Here is a 21,918-nt window from a genome sequence, read left to right as displayed (position 1 = left end):
CTAACCCAGGTTTTGAAAAGGGTTTAAGTTCACTCCTACAGTATTTGTGTGCAGATAAATGTTAAAAATGCAGACTAAAAATCGAGAGAATCGGCAATATCGTAGAATCGCAATTTAAATCGAATCGCCATCCAAAAAATCGTAGAAGAATCAAATCGGGAGAAAAGCATATCGTCCCAGCCCTAGTGTGTATGCATGCACAAATGGCAAATAAAGATTTTGACCTTTGACCTTTGACCTTGACCATGTGTGGTGTGTCACCATCACAGAGCTACAAGCAGCCGTCAGCCTTCATAGTTACCCAGCATCCTTTGCCCAACACGGTGAAGGACTTCTGGCGTCTGGTCCTCGACTACCACTGTACATCCATCGTCATGCTGAATGATGTCGACCCCGCGCAGGTAAACACACACACACACACACACACACACACACACATCAGCAAATAAATACAAAACAACAAAAGTGAATCTGAGTCAGATTTATCAGATTGATTACTGATAATCAGGATCAATAACCTCCTCTGTCCATCCCAGCTATGTCCTCAATACTGGCCGGAGAACGGCCTCCATCGCCTGGGCTCCCTGCAGGTGGAGTTTGTTTCTGCTGATCTGGAGGAGGACGTCATCAGTCGCATCTTCAGGATCTACAACACAGCCAGGGTGCGTTTGTTTCTGTCACCTCTCTGTGTGGTTGATGTTGCTGTGACGGTATTTGCTCTTTGTGGCTGGCGATGGCCACAGAAGCTGAGGCTGAGGCCAGTAGATGACTTTTTTAAGAGGAGACACTACAAGTTTATCACTTACATCAAGACAAATATTTTTTGTATTACAAGGTTTGTCAAATTTTATGTTTAAATATGTAAATGAGGCAGCCTGACGAGCCAGACTATATCACTAAAATGTCTAGTCTGGAAACGAGCGGTAGACCTCGGCTCAGTCCAGGGGGCGGGATGAAGGCTGTCTTTCAAACTGCCTCTGCACCAACGACTCTCTAAACAGATAGAGCGCTGTGATTGGTGAACACAATCGGTGTTCGAGACTCAAAAAGTTCCTATGGCTCGTTTCTAGACCCACCTACGGAGCAAATATTTTTGCTGCCGGTAGGGTGCGTCTAGATTTCTAGGCTATAAATGAGGCAATATCTGATGAAATATGCGCTAATTTGCATACATTTCCAGAACCAAAATCTGAAAAATGGATAAAGCTACTTTCAAAATTCTTGTTTTATTTTGTTGACATATTAGAGTCAGAAGTTTTTACAGAGGGGATTTTGGATATCTCTTTTTATCACTTTGTAATTGAGAAAATACTGTCACCAGCCCAAAAAAATCAAATTTTGCCGTGTTTTTAGGAATAAAATGTTGTATAAATCAGGCTGTGAATGATATATCAACAATCCCCTCTGTAAAAACCTTCAGAATATAGACAGGAATAAAACTGGAAGGTTTGGTGTCTGCTGCTGAAGTTGAGATTTCGGGCTCAGAGTCTGAGGAAAAACTCTTTTTTAGAAAATTGCCAAGACTTGTACTGTAAAATTCCATAGATTGTTAATGTAAATCATACTTTGGTTGGTTGGTTGCGGATACAAAGGAAATGACAATTTTTGGAGCCTACATCATTGTAACTTTTGGCGAATTTAGGAGAAATCTACCAACAAAAGAGACAAAATGAAGTAAAATAAAAACCTTAATGTGGATTTTCTACCATTTCTTTTGACTTTTCTGAAAGAATACATGTTAAGGAAGAATAATAGCAGCTCCTGTCGCTTTTGTTCACATGCTAGCTAGGGCTGACTGATAAAACTTATTTTCACTGTTTTCCCGAAAACGCACATTAAACACCACAACTGAAGTGTGATTAGTAATGCTGCGTTTGAGACAACTGGGAATCTGGGTTTTTCCAACCTCCTACTTGAAAAAGTGCATTAGAGCGTGACCTCATGTTGCCCCACTCTGACTTCTCTGAGAATCAGTTGTCTGACGTCACACAACAATCTGCACCTGCGCGGAACCATTAAAATTAGGGCCGGGACTTGATAAAAAAAATTAATCTAATTAATTAGAGGCTTTGTAATTAATTAATCTAAATTAATCGCATTTTTAATCACATATAAATATTTGACCTGAGAATAGTGAGAAGCAATGTTTTCACATGGATTTTAGTATACCATTGAATGACTGAATACATAAGCTTAAGCAACAAAACACTGGTTATTTTTAGGTGGTAGCCTACTTAACCAAGACCAACAGACTAGGGATGCAAATTATTGATTAATTCATTAATTGTTAAATGCATTTAAAATGCCAAAATACAGTAAAAAGTTATTAGATATTAATTTACAGTTACAGATTACCTACTGATGTTGTGGAACACAGAAAATGTATGTTGTTATTTCTCTTAAATTTTCATTATTTTAAAATGCTTCTTTTTTATTGTTTTTGTGCCCTTTGTAATGTTTTAATGCCTTACGCTACATGAAGCACTTTGAATGCTAAGTTTGTCCCGGTCCGCCATGTGTTTAGTTATGCCTGTGTGGTGTGTCTCCAACGCTTTGAAGTCAGAAATCTGAGCTTTCAACTGGGAGATTCCCAGAGTTGTCTCAAATGCAGCATAAGTTTTGTTTACATGCACCATGCCTTCACACTCAGCATGCTGACATTTGGCCTATCAGATGGAGCCTGTACATACAGTATATGGGCCATGCATGTATCCCATTTAGCCAATCAGATGACCCCCAGCTTCCATCAGGTTCCTCAGGTTAATTGGTGTTCAATTATGCTGCGTTCGAGGGAAGTCGGAACTCAGATCTTTCCCTGTTGAAAACTCAGAGTTCCAACTTCAAAGTGTTGGAGACACACCAGAGTAACCAAAAACATTGTGGACAAACTTTGCATTCAAAGTGCTTCACGTAAGGCATAAAACATTTCAAAGAGCATAAAAACAATTTAAAAAATAACTTTTCAGTGTATTTTGGCATTTAAATGCATTTAATTGATGATTTACAGTTGACAGTGTGCCTCTGCTCGGGTGCAGACAACTCATTCTCGGTGAAGACAGATTTTTTTTCTCCAACTTCGCCTAGTCTGAGTTTCTTGAGGTGGCTTTCGATTGCACTTCAGTCAGAGGTCGGAAAGATCTGAGTTCCGACTTGTCTCGAACGCAGCACAAGAGGAGCTAAGAGGATGATGGAGGGTCAAATTAACCTTCTGTTTAGTTGACTGGTTCTTCATGTGCAGTTTGTTCAAAATTTTAATCTTTTCATTTAGTTGCCAGACTATTGAGTTTTGGAAGCAGAAAGACTCTGGAACTGTGTGGTTAATATGGACACTTAAATATTTGCTTTTTATCACAAGTCATATCTTCATTGTAATATTGAATATTGAACATTTGGCTCATATCGTCCAGGCCTAATGCCAGCTATTGCTGCTTGATGCTTGTAACAGTAGATCAAAATGAGCTTGTGTTTTAAACAAATGAATTCATTAATAACTACAGGTGTGTGTTAGCAGTGTTAGTGTAACTTGAGTTTTGCCTTTCAGTCTGAGGTTGTTTGATTTTGACCCCGTTTACCTGTTCAGGTATTCAGGCTGTGTTTGATTTCTGTCGTGGTGTTTGGTCCAAACCTCCATTTTCTTTCCTGTTTCGCCGGATTTAGATCAGAGTGTGTTTGATTTAAACCTCTTCACCTCCCCGTCGGGCTGAGTTTAGGTTCAGTTGTGTTTGTTTTGTGCCTCATTTCCTCCCTGTGTCTCACAAAATTTGGGCTGTGTTTGATCCAAACTCCGTTCCCCACCTGCCTCCGCCGCAGCAGGTCGGATTTAGATTTCACTGTGTTTGATTTTAAAACACTTTCTCCTCTCTGTCTGTTCACATTTATGTTAGGATCTACTTTTGTTCCGTCCTTTACACCCTTCACTTTCCTCCTTCTCTCCTTCCCTTTCATTTCCTTCTCACTCTCTTTCTTTTTTTCCTAAACCTACCCTTTTCCTTGTGCATACTCTTCTCTCCTCTCCTGCCCTACTTTCCTCACTTACCTCCTTTGTTTCTTTATCACCTCTTTGTACTGTTTAAACCCTCCCTTTCCTTCCTTTCCTTCTTCATCCCTTTCATAATCCCCTCATTTCCTTTTGTCTGTCCATCCTTTCTCTGTCCATCCCTCCTGTCTTCCTTCCTCCCCTCTGTGTGGATCAGGGTGTGTCTGATTAATGTACTTTTCAGTGTCTCCTGTTTAATTCACTGCTCTCTCCTACTATTATGTAGCAGACAAGCTTGTTTTGACCCCCTGTCCACCCCGTGTCCCCCCCACATAGCCTCAGGATGGGTACCGTATGGTGCAGCAGTTCCAGTTCCTGGGCTGGCCGATGTACCGGGACACGCCTGTCTCCAAGCGCTCCTTCCTCAAACTGGTCCACCAGGTGGACAAATGGCAGGAGGAGTACGACGGTGGGGAGGGACGCACCGTAGTCCACTGCCTGTAAGAACTAAATACACACTCTATACTGACACAACAGTGGTTTTTATTTTAGTTTTGTTTTTATTTGTTAGGATCTCCATTAGCTGCGCTCTAGAAAGCCGCTAGTCTTCCTTCCTGGGGTCCACATTTAAAACCAGTACATTTAAACATAAATCTGCAATCACAACATGAAAAAGACAAGTCAACAAAATCTTACATTAAATCTTGTAAGATAACTCCGATGTACAGCAGTTATAAAATAAAATAAAATAAAAAGAATAAAATAAGAGGGTAAAACAAGTGAAAATGACAACAAGAGACCCTATTACCCTACATAAGACCCTTTGTGTGTATGTGTGTGTGTGTGTGTGTGCATGTGTATGTGTGCGTATGATATTTTACAGATGTGAAATTCCAATATTTTTTTTAATTTGCTTTTTGAGTGTTAGTTTGTGTGTGAGTTTAGTTATTGGCAGTGGTAAGGAGTTCCATGCTTTAATTGATCTGTATTCTATTGTGTGCTTCAAAAAGTTGGTGTATAGAAATATTGCAGTATCAATATAGAAATATTCAATAGAAATATTCACAGTACAATAGTAGGTACTACTTAGAGTAGTATTACTGATACTACGATAGCACCACTGATAGTACAAGTTCAAACAACGATAATACTTAGAGTTAGAGCAGAAGAAGAGAAAACCCTGAGCTGACAGTGTTCAGAAGTGGTGCTTTGTCTCCATCTAGTGGTTGAAGGTGGAGTAACATCAACTGTTTTGTTTCCTCCTCTCCACCCAGGAACGGAGGGGGCCGCAGCGGTGTGTTCTGCAGCATCAGTATAGTGTGTGAAATGTTGCGGCAGCAGCGATGTGTCGACGTGTTTCACGCAGTTAAGACGCTGAGAAACAACAAACCAAACATGGTGGACCTGCTGGTAAAGATGACACACTCATCATTATCATTTCTACTGTCACAGGTTTCTGTTAAAACACACATCACACTGGAGCAAAGAAAAGTGGAATTCTTGTATTTTCACATCAAACTGAGAAAAGATTCATTGAATCAAATGTCTTACTTTAGAACCTCCCATTATTGTACTTCTAGTGCCTATATAGTTTATACAGTATATTCTACATAGTTCACACCAACACTTCCCAAATCTATCATTTTTTCTTCATATATAGAGTATATAATATTATAATTGTTGTTTTTATTAATATTCATTCAACCTTCATTTAATCTTGAGAAGTGTTGAGTGTCTCATTTGAATGATGTGGCAAGTAAATTTGAACAACAATAATGAATCCAGATTACAGGCAACACAGGTAAAAACAGTTCTACCAGAGCAGTTCACCCAAAATTGAAATTTCTCATTATCTCTATATCTACTCACCCTCATGTGGACTAAGGGCTGGGAGAAGTTTCAGAGTCCTCCGTGGCTTCTCTGAGTTACAGGACAAGACACACCAAAAAACATCCACATACCTCCATGCTGCTCGTATGTAATGTCTGTCTTGTATTGAAGCCCTGAAATGCAAAATTGTCCCGAAAAAAGTTAAATAGGTCTATATTTCAAGCTTGTTGGTAGCGGAAGCTCCTCTTCCCGGTTTGTCAAATTTGGACGAACCAGGGTCCGTCCTCTTCCCAGTTCGTCCAAATTTGACGAACCGGGAAGAGGAGCTTCGAGAAGCTTCCGCTACAAAACAAGCTTGAAATATAGACTTATTTAATTTTTTTCAGGACAATTTTGCATTTCGGGGCTTCAATACAAGACGGACATTACATACGAGCAGCATGGAGGTATTTGGATGTTTTTTGGTGTGTCTTTTTGTTACGAAGACAGTTGGTATCCATTTGCAACCGTTATATGGACATGCACTTCTCCCAGCCCTTAGTCGACATGAGGGTGAGTAGATAATGAGTGAAATTTCAATTTTGGGTGAACTATCCCTTTAATCTTCAGTGACTTATTAGAGTGATTGTATTTATATTATTTTCTTTTTTTAAGAACAATAATTTACATTATTATCTTTATTGATTTTATTTTACATTTATTAATATACCAAACCCTTTCTTTTCACTATTTTATTATTAATTAAAAATTAAACAAAACTTGATTATTTACTTTCATCTTTGGGTAAGATAACTTAAGATAAATAGAAAATATAATATAGTGTTAAGATGGGTGGTTGGTTTTGTTGTAATTATGAAACTTATATTTAAAATGACATCATATTTTACACCTTTTAAATGTATTTCATATTTCTTTATTGAGAATGTATTATTTCTGACTAATAGATTTGTTATTATTAATATTCTGTGTATTTGACATGATATTGTGATTCATATATTTAAATCGATCTCTGGCTCTGTCTCCCTGCAGGAACAGTATAAGTTCTGTTATGAAGTTGCTCTGGAGTATCTCAACGCTGCTTAGCTTTAGCCACAGCTTCTTCATCATCCTCCTCCTCTCCCAGTCATAATGCTGCATACTGTCTGACGGTGTGAAGAGGAGCAGGAGCTGGAGGAGGTCTACTACTGACTGAAGTGGAAGAGGAGGACAGTGAAGTGAGGAAGAGGAAGAGGAGAAGGAGGATGTTTTGCACTGCCTTGTTGGACTGGACTGTCTGACTGAAGCATGGACACACTGAACTCCGACAGATTCACTTTGTTATTCACCATGTGTCACTGTTGTTTTCTTTTTTTATTGTATTGTTGTATTAATGAACCAAAATCATGTCAGAGTGGAGCATCTCACCAGCTTTAGTAACATTATCAGGTCATCACCCAAAGAACCTCCCTCCTGTAGCTTCACAAACATTAGAGCAGAGGTTTTCAAAGTCCTCACTTTACCCCCTCAACCCCACACCCCCCACACCCCCAACACAGGCTGTCAGAGAGCAGAGATCAAGACATAATGTTTCTAATCCCTATAACGATCCACATGCAGTCTGACTGTCCCTGTAACAGCAGCCCAATCAGCTGAGCTCTGTTTCTCTGGGACTTTTATTCTGGAGGAGATGATGAAATCAGCAGGAAGTGACATCACACTGAATCAGAAGCTGTTGGTGTTTAGATGTGAACTAAACTAGCAGCCAACCACGCTAATTAACCCTAATAACTAACTACTACAGTCACTAACACTAACTAAGCACAGCCACTAACACTAACTACACTAACTAACCACTGTGGAGATGTAGATATCTCTCAGATAGAAAACCTCTGATCCAAAGGATGATGATGTTCAGCATGAGGAAGATGATCCTCAGTCTCTGGACAACTTCATTTCCTTTAAGGCTCTAGAGAGGCTCATAGGTCAGGTCCAGGTGACTTTGACCTGGCTCCTCTAATAAAGTTATGATTATGATGATTGTGTGGAATTGAACTGGTGATCATTCACATCAGTTCAACTTCAGACTTTTGATCCGATGTGGAGCCAGCCTGTTGTGATGGTAACAGGTGGATTTTCATTGACTGTGGAGCAACTTGACGTCAAAGCTCAGGACCAAAGTCACATTCAAACAGATGCACAGATGCATCCTGGGATGGCGTAGCTGACATCATCAGGTGTTTGGACCCTCCCTCAGTGTCCCAGCATGCAGCCTCCTGCCTGCTGATGGCTCCTCAGCCCCAGTAGAGCAGGGCCTCTCTGGCTGAGTGCTGGACCTCAGTCCCAGCTGCCTTGACCACCATGTCCATGGCAACAGCAAAGATAATAACTGAGGTAGTGCACCCTGTTATGATCCTTTTTCAAGCTGGTGCCAGTCTAATGTCAAGCCCCCGAAGTGACTCAGCCAGAAGCCCCCACAGTAGTTCAGAATGAGACTGATGATCTTCATGGCTCTGAACCGCTCCAGCTAGATTGAATTTTCCTTCTCCTCTTATCTGCTTCCATTGTCCTGCAGTGGTTCCCCTTCACCAAACCTCCCACAGAAGTCTGAGGAGGCAAGGCAATTTTATTTGTATAGCCCGTTTTTACAAACAGTTTGTCTCAAAGGGCTTTACATAGCATCATAGCAGCATATTCTGCCTTTAGACCCTCACATCCACTGAGGAAAAACTCCATGGAAAGCCCTTTTAACAGGGAAAAATTGGAGAAACCTCAGGGTGAGCAACAGAGGAGCTCTGGACTCCAGTGGGGCCTGGGCCTGAACTAGATCTGGTTGCTCTAAGAGTCTAACCATCTCTTGTGCTGTCCACCTAAGTTGAACTGGAGCATCCATGTGGGGCTCTCTGGGGTCCCAGCTCTTACTCTCTCTCTCTCTCTCTCCTGGGCGTTGTAGAGGAATTGTTTTACCTCTTGAAACCATTGAAGACCATTGGCTGCTGCTCTCTGCTGCAGTTGGTGGATCTTCTCCGCTCCCCAAGTCATGATGTAGATAAGCCTGGTTGTCGTGCACCCCTCCACACCAAACCTTTCTGCTGCAAAGCTGAATGCGATGTTGGTGAAAGTCTCTACCTGTTGGCCTTTTGCTGTCGAGCTGAACACTTGTTTGTATAGCCTTTTTTGTTGTTGTTTAGCCCAACAGTTTGTCTCAAAGGACTTTCACACATGCTGGTGCATGAGGAGGAAAAGGAGGAGAATGTTTTTGCTGTTCAGTTTGACTGTTCAGTGCTCAGTCATGTGGTCTGCAGTCTGCAGAGAAGTGTGACAGCAGCTGAGATGTTGTTATAAGCGGATGTTTGAGGTGATGGAACGATAAAGATGAAGTGATCAGTGGAAAAACAGCCTGATGATAATCATTAGTCACAGCTCTAATTTAACTCGTTAGTGAACATCATCTATGCTGAGCTCATTCTCATCCTGACACAACCACTCTTTACTCAAAGTCCTCTTACTGGTGTTTGATCCAGAGCTTTCAGCTGCAGGTAGCTTCCTGAAGGAGCTCAGAATAACACGTACAGAGCCCTGCCGAAGTCTTCATACCTCTTGGACTTTCCACGTTTTGTCAGGTTGCTAACACAATTTAAATGTATTTTATCAGGACTTTATGTGATAGATGGACACAAAGTAGCGCATCATTGTGAAGTGGAAGGAAAATGATACATGGTGTTGAAGATTTTTTTACCAATCAAAGACCAAACTTGAGCTTTTTGGCCCAAATGCAAAACGCTGTGTGGTGGAAACCTAACACTGCACATGAACCTGAACACAACATCCCCACAGTGAAACATAGTGGCAGTGTCCTGCTGTATGGAGGCTTTTCTTCAGCAGGGACAGAGTTGAACAGGAAGATGAATGGAGCTAAATACAGGACAATCCTGGAGAGAAAGCTGTTAGAGGCAACAAAAGACTTGAGACTGGGACGGAGGTTCACCTTCCAGCAGGACCACCACCCTAAACACACAGCCAGAGCTACAATGGACTGGTTTACATCAAAGCAGATTTATGTGTTAGAACGGCCCAGTCAAAGTCCAGACCTAAATCTTACTGAGAATCTGTGGCGAGACTTAAGGGATAGTAGCATTTTTTTTAAAGTGGGGTTGTATGATCTACAAATAGTCCCTAAGTACTTTAATTGCAGTAGAAGACTCTCTGAACTCCTCCCGTTAGCAACGCCAGCCCATAGCCCTGCCCAGAGATTTACAACATACAGTGTTGTGAACAGACCCAAAGAAACGGCCTATTTTCGCGGCCTAAAAGAGGTTTTACCTGAAAAATACACAGTTCCATTGTTCGCTATAATATAATTTTTTCCAGCCCTTCAAAGTGCAGGAAAAACACAGTTTTTATTTGGACCCAACCAACTCACGTATCCCTCCGCCCAGGGTTAGCGCCCGCCGATCAGCTCCATATAAAAAGTGTGTTTTTCCTGCACTTTGAGGGGCTGAAAAAAATTATATTACAGCGAACAATGGAACTGTGTATTTTTTTTTCAGGTTTCCCGTTTCTTTGGGTCTGTTCACAACACTTTATGTTGTAAATCTCTGGGCAGGGCTATGGGCTGGCGTTGCTAACGGGAGGAGTGTAGAGAGTCTTCTACTGCAACTAAAGTACTTAGGGGCTATTTGTAGATCATACAACCCCACTTTAAAAAAAATGCTACTATCCCTTTAAAAACTGCTGTTCACAGACTCTCTCCATCCAATCTGACTGAAGTGGAGCTATTTTTGCAAGAAGAATAGGCAGAAATTGCAGCTGTAGATGTGCAAAGCTGGTAGAGACACACACCAAAAGACTTAGAGCTGTAACTGCAGTGAAGGGTGGTTCAACAAAGTATTGAATCAGGGGGCTGAATACATATAGCACGCTACACTTTTCCGATTTTTATTTGTAAAAAATCTTGAACACCATGAATAATTTTCCTTCCGCTTCACAATTATGCGCTACTTTGTGTTGGTCTGTCACATAAAATCCAAATAAATACCTATAAATTTGTGGCTGTAATGTGACAAAATGTGAAAAAGTTCAAGTGGTATGAATACTTTTGCAAGACCCTGTATGTCTCCATTGCAGCATGCAAACTCACTATGCTGATAATGACTGTGTAATAGTATAAAAGCATCAGAAAAGGAACCACACAAACTTTTGGCTTGAGATGTTCTTGTCACCATGTGTCCTCTGTTGTATTTTTGTTTATTTTTTTATTGTTTTATTATTATTTTTATTTGCTTTTTGCTTTTGTTTTTTATTTTGTTTTACCACAGAGAAACATACAAATATGTATAAAGATAAAACAGTGTTTTATATAAAGTCACAGTCCGTCCATTTGTCTCTTCTTCAGTGGTGCTTGATATTTACTGCTGCAGAATAAAGCCTGACTCGACTGGAAGCACCCAACCACATGGTCTTCGGTCCAGACCCTGGTCACATTCAGGACATGGTTTCTGTTCCTCCTCAGCAGCTGGATGATGCTGGTTGGTTGTTGTGTTAATAATGTACATAGAGCAGGAGGAAGCAGGAAGAAGAATATTTATTCCTTCGTTTGTTCTTGGTGTTGATGTTGTCATTGTCATTGTCCTTATGAAGCACAGAGAGAGAGAGACAATCATGTCAGATGATATTGATGTTCAGAACCAGGAAACAGCCCAACTCTGTTGACATAAGACTCTGGGTTGATTTGATTTAACCATAGCAACATTGGTCTATGGGCTGGCGTAACCCAGTCAACATATAACCTGGGTTAGTTCAACTTTGATTATGTATGGCTCTGGTTTTGTGTAACCCTGGTGGCTCGGGGTTGGTTTAACCCTGATGAAATGTGGTTCATGTTTCTCGCTGTAATGTTTTGATTGAACCTTGTTGATATATGGCTCTGGTGCTGATGAGAACATTATTGTAATGAAAGCTTTTATTTATGTTGTATGATCCCAAAATACTACAAATAAAAATCTCTATACACACTTGACCTGTAGTCTGAGGCCTACATTCATCTCTTCATTCCTTCACTTCTATCTGTATTACTTCATTTACACACACATTGGATTTTTATTACACATTTTCATTTATGTGAAACTTAAGTGAACCCCTACTGCATTGATAAAGTCAAGTAGGTTATAGACTGAAACACATGTGGCTGCTCAAGTAATTAATTAATTAATTAATTAATTAATTAAGCAGACCGATCAAATGAGACATCCTTAGGAAGTAAGATCTGTATCATTTACATATGGAGGACACTCAGCATCACTGCAACTCTGGCCAGAAGTGGACTGTCATCAAAGCTGTTACCAAGAAGCACCAGAAGAAGAAGAAATCAGGTAAAGGCCAAGCCCAACCCACATCAGCCCAGAGAGCTGCAGATCTGGTAGCATTTGGGATAAATGGACATGCATGTAGGCCTACAATCAGGAAGAAATGAGCATGTTATTCATGGGAGGGTTGCCAAGTATGCCAAGTAAGGAAGAGGATTAGGGCCGCTGTGGAGAAAAAAAAGTGAAAAGTGTTTTTCTCAGAATTCTTGCTTTAAAGCAGAAGTAAGTGATATATTTGTGTTAATATAAGTCTTAAATAGTTATATCTTCCGACAGCAATCACTTACATAGAGTGTTTGGACTGAAACACGGGTCTCTCAGTCCCTCTGCTCTGCTCTGAGCCGAAGAGAAAACATTTATCGTATCCTACAGTTTTTATCCAATGAGGAGAGAGAACGGCATGCAGGGCTGTGTGTGCAGCCAAGGAACGCCGTGAATGTGGTGACGTAGAGACGAGGAATGTTATGGTGCGTTCAAGGAAACTCGTATTTTTACGACCGTGAAGTGGTACCAGTTCGATCTGGTACGAGTTCACCGGTCGGAAGTTACGAGTGGCCGTTATAGTGACTTTCACCGGTAAAACAGGTCGGAAAAACACGAGTGGGTTGCCTGAAACGCTACAAAGTCGTAAGTTGTGACTTGAAGCTGTAATTTACGATTTCAAAAGCCTGCCTGGAACGCAGCATTAGCGAAAACGACCGGACCACTTACTTCTGCTTTAATCTGAGAATTCTGACTCTTAAAAAAAAAAAAATCTCTGGAGCTCTGGAGGTTTTTTTTTTTTTTCTCAAAAAATTCTTCAGATTTGAATCTCAGAATTCTGAGGGAAAAAAAGTCAGAATTCTAAGTTTAAAGTCAGATTTCTGAGAAAAAAGTCAGAAGTCACTTTCCCACAGCAGCCTCTGGAAGGAAGCCTCTGCTCTCAAGAAAGAACGAAGTAGCTCGTTTAAACTTTGCCAGAGATCACAAACCAGAGGCCTTCTGGACGTCCATTCTCTGGACAGATGAGTCCAAACCATAGAACTTGAATTATTTGCCCACAATCACAGGCACCATGGGTTCACAAACTTTCAAGCAGCACATATGACAGATGAAAAAGGAGAATAAAAGGAGAATAAAAGAAATAAAAGAACAATTAAAAGAAAAAAATATTTTAACAAGTCCATTTTTTTTTTATCTTTGAGGATTACACCTATTTGAATGTTTTGAAAGGACCAGAAATCAATATGGAACTGGATTTTTTTTTTTTAATCATTTGAGGGATAAATGTTGTTTATAGGTTTAAAATGAACTTCTTTGGGGGAACTATTTTGTCCGAATAGTTAATTTTTCAGATTTATTATAGCCTAATCTTTAAGCTATGGACCCAGAGTCCGAAATAAAGAAATATATAATGAGTGAGCTTTTTGTTATACCTGGGTATGAAGTGTTTACTGAGTACTGCCTTAAAAATGTGTTATTACATTTTTCGCTTACTAGTTCCAAATCATCTATCTTTACTTTATGTAGATTTGGAGTTGGTGTGTTCAAAATATTGTTCTTTATCAACTGGATACAGACTTGTGGGATAGGTATGCTGTATGACTTTATCATAAATAAATAAATTGGAGCAACTCATGCTAAATTTAGCATTAAAATCATTCAATTCAAGTATATTTCCATTATCGTCCAAGACCAAATTTGCTTAAAGGTGTACAGAAATGGCCGTTTGTCCTGTTTGTCGCGCCGAGTTGTCACGAGCTGCAACACGAGTTTACCCGAGTAAGGAAAACGAATTTGATTGGTCGTTATGGAGCGGGCGGGATATTCAAAGCTTGGGGCGAGACCGAGCTCCGTGTGTGTGTGCGTGTCTCAGACGTTTGAATGACGGATTACGGATCCAATATCAGTGGCTGGTGAATCGTGTACAGGCTGACGCATAATCTGTGCGCCTGCGTTATCCAATGCGAAAAAAAAAATACACACTTTCATCCCGGATTTACTCAAAAATAGAATTTTGCACAAAGTTTGGCCTACATCGTCTGAAAGATGAGTTATCACATTAATTTTATGATCCAGAGTGGGCTCAAATTCAGTTTTCTTTTCTGTACACCTTTAAACATAGACCTCCACCACAGGCCTGATATGACGTCTATCCATGGAAGTGGTGTGGAGCTGCAGCGCCGCCTCTGTCCTGTGGGGGCAGTATCACACCACCGGAAGAGGAAGTAGAAAAAGAAAAAGAACAAGTGTTTCCGGTGCGGCCTGTTGTGTCGGTTGTTCTCTGTGAGAAGTTGCTTCACTTTCGGAGCTGAGTTTTCCTGTGGACCTTAAATCCTCTTCACCCTCGCTGCACGAGCCGACCCACTCTCAGGTACCCGGTCCGTCTGTCCCTGTCCCGGGACCCGGGACCCGGTCCTCTCCGGGACAGGAACCAGTTAGTCTGACTCTGGCTCTGCTAATGTTAGCATTAGCATCTGAGGAAGTTTGGTGTTTGTATTTGACGCTGCAGAAACTGTTTTATTTATTCAGAATAATGTCTGAACACGAGACAGTTTGTTGTATTGTTAATTATTATTTTTAATCATAATTAATTATTTATTCTCATTATGCTGACTCTGTTGTGTTGGTGCTATGTACATGTTAGGTAGGTACAGTCACTTAAATGTGGAGCAATGCAACACTGGCTTGTCATAATAAAAAAATATATAATAATAATAATAATAATAATAATACTTTAAAAAGATAAATACTTTCAAAACATGACTTTAATTTGTAATGGAGTCACATTTGACCCTGAACGCCTCCTGCTGTGTTCAGGTGCTGTGTCAACATGTCCTCTGGACTGCTGGAGCCTCCTGGAGAACAGCTGTGTGTCTTCCTGCTGAGAGATGAAGGAGAGGAGGAGGAGGAGGAGGAGGAGCTGAGGAGGGAGGTGGGCTGTCAGTGGGAGAGTCAGGAGGAGGAGGAGGAGAAGAAGGAGGTGGGCTGTCAGAGCGACCCGGCCGAGAGGAGAGACGCTGCCATCCAGGTGGACCTGCTGACTCAGCAGCTCAGCTGGAGACACTCGGGTGAGTCCTCCGTCCTCTGCAGGTGAAGCTGCTGCACCATGTCTGTCTGTCACACCCTGATGATGGACAGAGCAGAGCTGCAGAAAAGAGAAAAGAGGAGACCGCACACTCCAGCTCCCTTACGTGCTGTTCATTTAGCACATCCAACAACAAAAGAGAGAGTAACGTTTCGAGCGTGTTGCTCTTCTTCAGACTAATTCATTCATACCTGACGCCCCACATGATGAGTCACATGGTAAGGGAGATACATACCGGAACACCCCTTGTGCTAAGTAGAAAAGATATAGACAGTATCCACATATGCATAAAATAATCTATCACAATACACAGAATTCCATCATAATTTATAATTTACACAACTCCATCATAATTTAGACTAGATCAAAGCCTATCAGGCCTGCTGTCTGTCATAAAGATCTAGTAAAAATAGAGGTGCCTTAGTATTAGGATGGCTAATTTAGAAGTTGCATACAAGGTTATTGTTTTTTTCTTTTATACATTATAAATTTAAAATTTTTTGCATTTTTTTTTTTACATTTTAATCATGTTTAGAAGTTTTAGATTTAACTTTTTTTTTTAAAGTTTTAATCATGTTTTAAACATTAATTTTCTATAACCTTGGAAAGGGCAGAGCAGAGCTGCACCCAGAGCTGTGGGGTGGAGGTCGATTTACCTGTGTCACATGTATCAGCAATGGTCTCATCGTGCAAAGTCCCCCACCCAAAGAGCTCCGTGCATCACAACATCACAACATCACACTAAGTGGTGAATGAAAAGCATGCAGCTGCTTCTCACTGTAAAACTAAACTTTCAAGGCTCTTAATGTGAAAATCCTGCATAAATGAGTGTGATTGTTGTATGTTTTTCCTGGGGACTTGTATGTTTCCATGAGACAGTTCTCTAGCAGGTGCAAACACCTGCAGACACACACACACAGTGCCTTACACATTGTATATTTAATGACATATCATTGTTTTCTTTGCACTGACTCTGACTGCAGTAATAACGATTGACTGATTCAAAGTCCTGCAACTTTATTAATTGATCTATGAATTTATTATGAATCAGATTAATTTCCATCTGTGATCAGTGTGATCCAGGTGTTTCTCACCAGAGCAGCATGCTTAATGGAGCAGTGCAACATTTAGAGACAGTGAAGTTTCAGAACAGTGAGACAGTACGGTGCCACAGCTGGTCTCAGTGCAGTGACACGTCTCTGACACAAGGGGGGAGCAGATGACTTCAGGCTGGTGGCCAGTTGGGAGTCATCATGAAGAACAAACAGAATGGACTCACAGTGAATATAAGGGACGCACAATAACTTTTTTCTCTACCGATAACTTCCTGCTTCTCATAACCGATGCTGATACCGTTAACATTTTCATTCAGTTAGTTTATATCAGTGGTTCTCAAACTTTTTTACAGACCCCTAACCGAACACCAGGAATACACAAATATTTGTTCTGATACTGAAGAACGTTACTTTTTGAGTCAATGTACGTTCAAATTAGGGCCAATGGTGGGAATTTTTGGAAATATTGTAGAAAACTCATTCTAAGCTACGAGAATTGTATGCGGGTGTGATTCAACTTCAGTGAAATACGTATTTATGAAAGCAATTATTTTTGCTAATAAAAAGCCAAATAAGTTACATTAAAAAAAATCTAGGAGAAACTGGTAAAAGTTAAAAATAAATAAATAAATAAAAAAGTGGTAAAAATTTCAAGAAAAAGTTGGGGACCCCATTGAACCCTCTCAAAGACCCCTGGGGGTCCCTGGACCCCACTTTGAGCTTGGTCTATATCCACACCTGAGGTTAAGAAAGTTGAATTTAACATTAAAGCTCTGCCTCTGACTTAACACAACAATATGACCCACATCATTCTCTACTGATGTGATCACAAAAACAACAACAGCTATGACTTCAAACATCTTTATTTATTATCGTTTCAAATCAACTAATTGGCTCTAGTAATCAGCAAAACTGTCATTATCAGATTTATTTGTCTTTTTTTTTTTTGGACCAATAATTATTGGTGCCAATAGATATTTTGCATTCCCAGTGAATATCATCTAACTAAAATGAATTTTATCTACAAAAATGTCAAAGTATCCAAAGCTTCTGTGATGTAATATTTCTTCTGACCTCCTGCTGACTTCCAAACAGAAGCAGAGCTGCTGCTGCTGTTCTCTCATGATCCAGTCAGCACTGAGTTCTGTCTGTCAGATGACTGACAGGCCTCTGCAGTGTGTAGCCTAACTGTGCGTTCACACCAAAAGCTTCCAAAGCGTCAAAAACGCTCGAGGGTGGGCGTCAGACAAGACAGCTCCCAAAACGGCAAATATTTTCAGCCGCTTTGGCCGCTCGTCACGTGACTGGCGTCAAAGTTCGATCGCGCTGGTCATTGGGGAGCCGAAATACAAAAAAAGGCAGCCGACGGACATCTCTATTCTGACAGGCTGCCGCCGGTTGCCGCCAAACCGCGTCATAGCTCATTACCCTAAAGTTAACCACGGCTCAACTTCTCATCTGGTGACGCTTTGGACGCTTTGGAAGCGCGGCGACGCCTGTTAACGCTTTGGACGCTCGGTGTCGCCGGGCTCTCATTGAAAATGAATTGACTTCCGGCGTTTTTGACGCTTTGGAAGCACAGTAAGAGGCAAAACTCAGGGTGTAAAAAAGAGTGTATGTATCTGCTGCTGCTGTTGTTGATGTGTGTGTTGAACCATGTTGCTGTTGCCTTCACTGTGGTCAGGCTCGTCTGCCATGCTGCTGCAGTGTCTCTCAGTCAGACCTGATGGACCGGGCGGAGGCGCTCTGCTGCAGCACTGCACCACCAACCGGACCAGGACCAGGACCGTCAAACCCGCCATCAGACTCTCCCCCAAACCCACCCAGCCTCGGTCCAGGACCCAGAGGAGAGGGCCGCCCCACGGCTCCAACGCCAGAAAACGAAAACCACCTCAGCGCTGTCGCCAAGCAACGCCTGATACTGACCAACGGGAGGAGGAGGAGGAGGAGGAGGAAGTGGAGGAAGTGGAGGAAGAGGAGGTGGTGGAGGATGACACAGAGGATCCCAGCTGGACTCCACCTGAAGGTGAGAGAGGACAAAACCAGAGTCCAGGAAGGTCTTCACTCAACATTTCCATTAGAAGCAACAACACCTGGATCCAGATTTCTAAACAGATTTGAAATGTTTTCATTATACTTATATTAACATTTTATATATTTGTAATTTTTTGTTCTAAATGCTTTTATTTGAATTTAACATGTGTTTATACTGTATTTTTCAGCATTTGATTTTTTTTAATTAATGGCAAATGAATGAATTAATTTTATTTTGAACATCTAAAATAAAAAAAAGAACAAATAAAACAATAAAAATAAAAGTATCATCAAATCATAGTATACAGTTTGAAAAGGGAGTAGGAAGAAATATACACTTTCTTTTAAAATTCCTACTCCTTTTAACTCAATCATGGTTTATATTTTTATATTATTGCTAATGTTATGTATGATATCCGTATACATAAACATTATTATAATTATATAGCATATATAAATACTACATAAACATCCATATATATATACTATATATATTATTAGTAGAAACTAATAAAATCATTTATTTTTTTAGTATAAATATTTCATTTAGATGTGAACATTTGAATCAGTTGTGTTTAGTACTTATCTCCACTCTGTTAAATTCCAGATGTGGCCTCTCAACCGTCTCCCTCTGCTCTTGGAGACGCCCAGCTGGGCTCAGACTCCCAGCATGCACCTGTGGGAGTGGTGAAGCTGGAACCCGACAGCACCATGTGCGACGTCTGCGGCAAAGTGATGAAGAACAAGTCGAGTCTGGCCCGTCACTCCTTCATCCACACCGGGAAGAAGCCGTTCGCCTGCCACCTGTGCGACCTGCGCTTCAATCGCCGCGACAACCTGCAGCACCACCTGACCCGGCTGCATCCCAACGGCGTGGCCAAGCTGGAGAAGCAGCGCGAGGCGCAGGCCTGGCTGTGCGCCGTGTGCGGCAAGACCTTCAACTGTCGGTCCAGGCTGAAGACGCACGAGGTGATCCACTCGGGCATGAAGCCTCACCACTGTGACCTCTGCCCCAAAACCTACATGAGGACCAACGACCTGGAGCACCACAAGAAGATCGCCCACGTGGAGGGCACGGCCGAGCCCCAGCGGCCCAGCTCGCTGCTCTGCGACCACTGCGGCAAAGAGTTCAGGTGCCGGTCTCAGCTCGCCGTCCACTTCCAGACTCACACGGGCGAGCGGCCGCACCTCTGCGACATCTGCGGACGCAAGTTCAGCCGACAGTATCAGCTCAAACGTCACAAAATCCTGGTCCACGCCAACCAGGCCGACGGCGAGGAGAGCCCGCCGCCCGACGGCCAGTTTGCCTGCGGCGTGTGCGGTAAGAGGCTGAAGTCGGAGGGGCTGCTCGCCGCACACTCGCGCATCCACAGCGGCGACAAGCCGCACCGCTGCAGCCTCTGCCTGCGCACCTTCCAGCGCGCCACCTGCCTGAAGCAGCACCACCTGCGCGTCCACCTGAAGGTCAGAGTCAACGACGCGCAGCACGCCGCCGGCCGCAGGAAGGGCGCCGCCTCGGCCAAAATGTTCCCGTGTCCCATCTGCAGCAAAGTTTTCAAGTTCAAGTCCCTGCTGGCGAGCCACTCGATGATCCACAGCGAGGCGCGCCCGTTCGCCTGCGACTTCTGCAGCCGCAGCTTCAGACGCCTCAGCCACCTGAAGAGACACCGGGAGGTGGTGCACGCCAACGGGGCACGCCCGGCGCAGAGCTTCGTCTGCCACATCTGCGGGAAAGACAAGAAGTGCCGCTCGCAGCTCGCCAGGCACGTCATCATCCACACGGACGAGCGGCCGTTCGCCTGCGACCTCTGCTCGGCCCGCTTCAACCGCAGCGGCAACCTGCAGCAGCACAAGAAGCGCATGCACGGGGTGGAGAAGCCGGCGGCGGCGGGCGAGGAGGCGGAGGCCACGCCCATCCTGTTCGACGACGACATGACGCCCGCTCTGACCTACAAACAGGAGGAGACGGTGGTCGCCGTGGACGCCACAGCGGAGCAATTTGAGGAAGTGGTCAGCGACGAGATGGAGGTGGTTCATCAGCTGGTCGCCACCTGACAGGAGTCAGCTGATCTCAGAACTATTGATCCATGAACATGAGGTGATGGGACAGTAAATGGATTTGGATCGATCGATCATCAATCAGCGATCAGTTACTAAAATGTCAATATGATTCAGAAAATAAACGTTTGCATCTTCACATTTGAATCTCTGTGTCAAATCGTCACATGATTTTCCTCATCAGTTGCCTTTAAGTGTTAATAAAACAAATGGAGTTCCCTGATTGGTTGAATTATAAATAACAACAAGCCAGGTAACAGGAAGTGTTTTATTGTTGATGAGCTGAAGAGTCACAACAGAACACAAACATCATGACAGTTAGGTCACAGTCCCGGTCAGTCACACTGATGATCTGGCAGGTGTTTCCATGGTGATGACAACAGAGAACTGCTTTAAAGTTCAGTCATTTTCCCATTGTACTTAGTGGAGCAGGTAATCAGTCCAGTTAATAACCATCTAATGTGTCTTCAGAGTTTCAGAGGCTCTGAACCAACCAGACCTGATCCAGAAGAACAGGACACTAAAGATCCTCTGGTTCCTCAGAGCCCAGTCGAACTTCAGCTGATCTGAGAGCAATTTGTCATGAAGTCATGTGGGAACAGACAAAGGGTTAAAGGGATAGTTCACCCAAAATTAAAATTTCACTCATTATCTAGTCACCCTCATGTTGACTAAGAGCTGGGAGAATTTTCAGAGTCCGAAAAAAATTAAATAAGTCTATATTTTAAGCTTGTTTGTAGCGGAAGCTCCCAGTGTCTCAGTTCACTGCTCTTCCTGTGTCAGTGCATATCTTGCACTGACCGGCAGAACAATTTCTCATGTCGGGGCTTCAATACAAGAGGGACATTACAGACGAGCAGTATGGAGGTATTTGGATGTTTTTTGGTGTGTCTTTTTGGACAAAGAAAAGTGAGCACCATTCACAACCATCAAATGGACAAATACTGCTGCACTGACCCCCCCCGTAACTCAGAGAAGGCACGGAGGACGGAGGAAAATTCTCCCAGCTCTTAGTCAACATGACGGTGAGTAGATAATGAGTGAAATTTGAATTTTGGGTGAACTATCCCTTTAATGAAAGAGTTTACATAGAAAGATGGATTTGATTGAGTCTGACGGTGCGGTCAGAGGTCTGATCAGGTGACTCATGTTGCATTCAGGTACCCTCAAAAGAAAAAGTCTGAGGAGAGAAGCTGCAGCTCCTCCTGTGTCGCCTCCTCTAACAGCAAACACCAGAGAGAAATGAAACACTCCCATGTTACAGCAGCTGCTTTCTGTTTGTGACACAATCCTGACCTGATGAAATCATCAAACATATTGAATCTCTAGTTAATATCATCATCATCATAACAACACTATAATATAAATATTGTTTCACTAAACCCACTCCATCTTGGAATTTTCTAAAATATTTTTTTGTATTTAACAAATGAATACAATTTGCAAAAGTTTAGGCTGTGACCGTAAACTACATCTGGATAGAATGTATTCTCTACTCTTTCTCTGTTCCTTATTAATTCTCATGTATATGGCTCAAAATTCTCTCTGTAAATTTCT

At 42.1% G+C, this 21,918-nt stretch overlaps 2 protein-coding genes across 8 annotated transcripts in view; both read left to right on the top strand.

Annotated features, from left to right (window-relative positions):
• Positions 1-7,760, top strand: part of LOC146966996 (receptor-type tyrosine-protein phosphatase mu-like) — a 196,180-nt gene extending 188,420 nt beyond the window's left edge. For 3 of the 7 annotated variants that reach the window (XM_085763832.1, XM_085763830.1, XM_085763829.1), the window contains exons 33-37: positions 270-401; positions 537-662; positions 4,313-4,476; positions 5,251-5,386; positions 6,836-7,759. In XM_085763832.1, coding sequence (XP_085619958.1) covers positions 270-401; positions 537-662; positions 4,313-4,476; positions 5,251-5,386; positions 6,836-6,889 — 612 coding nt within the window. In that variant the 3' untranslated portion in view covers positions 6,890-7,759. Of the gene's footprint in view, positions 1-269; positions 402-536; positions 663-4,312; positions 4,477-5,250; positions 5,387-6,835 lie in introns of all 7 variants that reach the window. The other 4 variants (XM_085763833.1, XM_085763831.1, XM_085763828.1 and 1 more) reach the window with 3 other exon arrangements.
• A 6,607-nt stretch (positions 7,761-14,367) lies between these two features.
• LOC146966995 (zinc finger Y-chromosomal protein-like) lies at positions 14,368-20,508 on the top strand. The gene is made up of 4 exons (XM_085763195.1): positions 14,368-14,500; positions 14,947-15,197; positions 17,954-18,295; positions 18,911-20,508. Exons 2-4 carry the CDS (start codon positions 14,960-14,962, stop codon positions 20,356-20,358), a joined length of 2,028 nt encoding a protein of 675 aa, XP_085619321.1. The 5' UTR covers positions 14,368-14,500; positions 14,947-14,959; the 3' UTR covers positions 20,359-20,508.
• Positions 20,509-21,918: the final 1,410 nt, after the last annotated feature.

This window comes from Trachurus japonicus, chromosome 20 (assembly GCF_045865225.1).
Source record: "Trachurus japonicus isolate A0001 chromosome 20, Traja_1.0".
In the NCBI taxonomy this organism is placed as follows: domain Eukaryota; kingdom Metazoa; phylum Chordata; class Actinopteri; order Carangiformes; family Carangidae; genus Trachurus; species Trachurus japonicus.
Note: the sequence above shows the minus strand (reverse complement) of the source record. Positions and strands in the feature narration are given on the sequence as shown.

Coding starts and splice junctions, on each gene's coding strand:
- LOC146966995 (XM_085763195.1), top strand. CDS start 14,960: ATGTCCTCTGGACTGCTGGAGCCTCCTGGAGAACAGCTGTGTGTCTTC. Junction 15,198..17,953: donor GCTCAGCTGGAGACACTCGG/GTGAGTCCTCCG, acceptor CACTGTGGTCAG/GCTCGTCTGCCATGCTGCTG. Junction 18,296..18,910: donor CAGCTGGACTCCACCTGAAG/GTGAGAGAGGAC, acceptor GTTAAATTCCAG/ATGTGGCCTCTCAACCGTCT.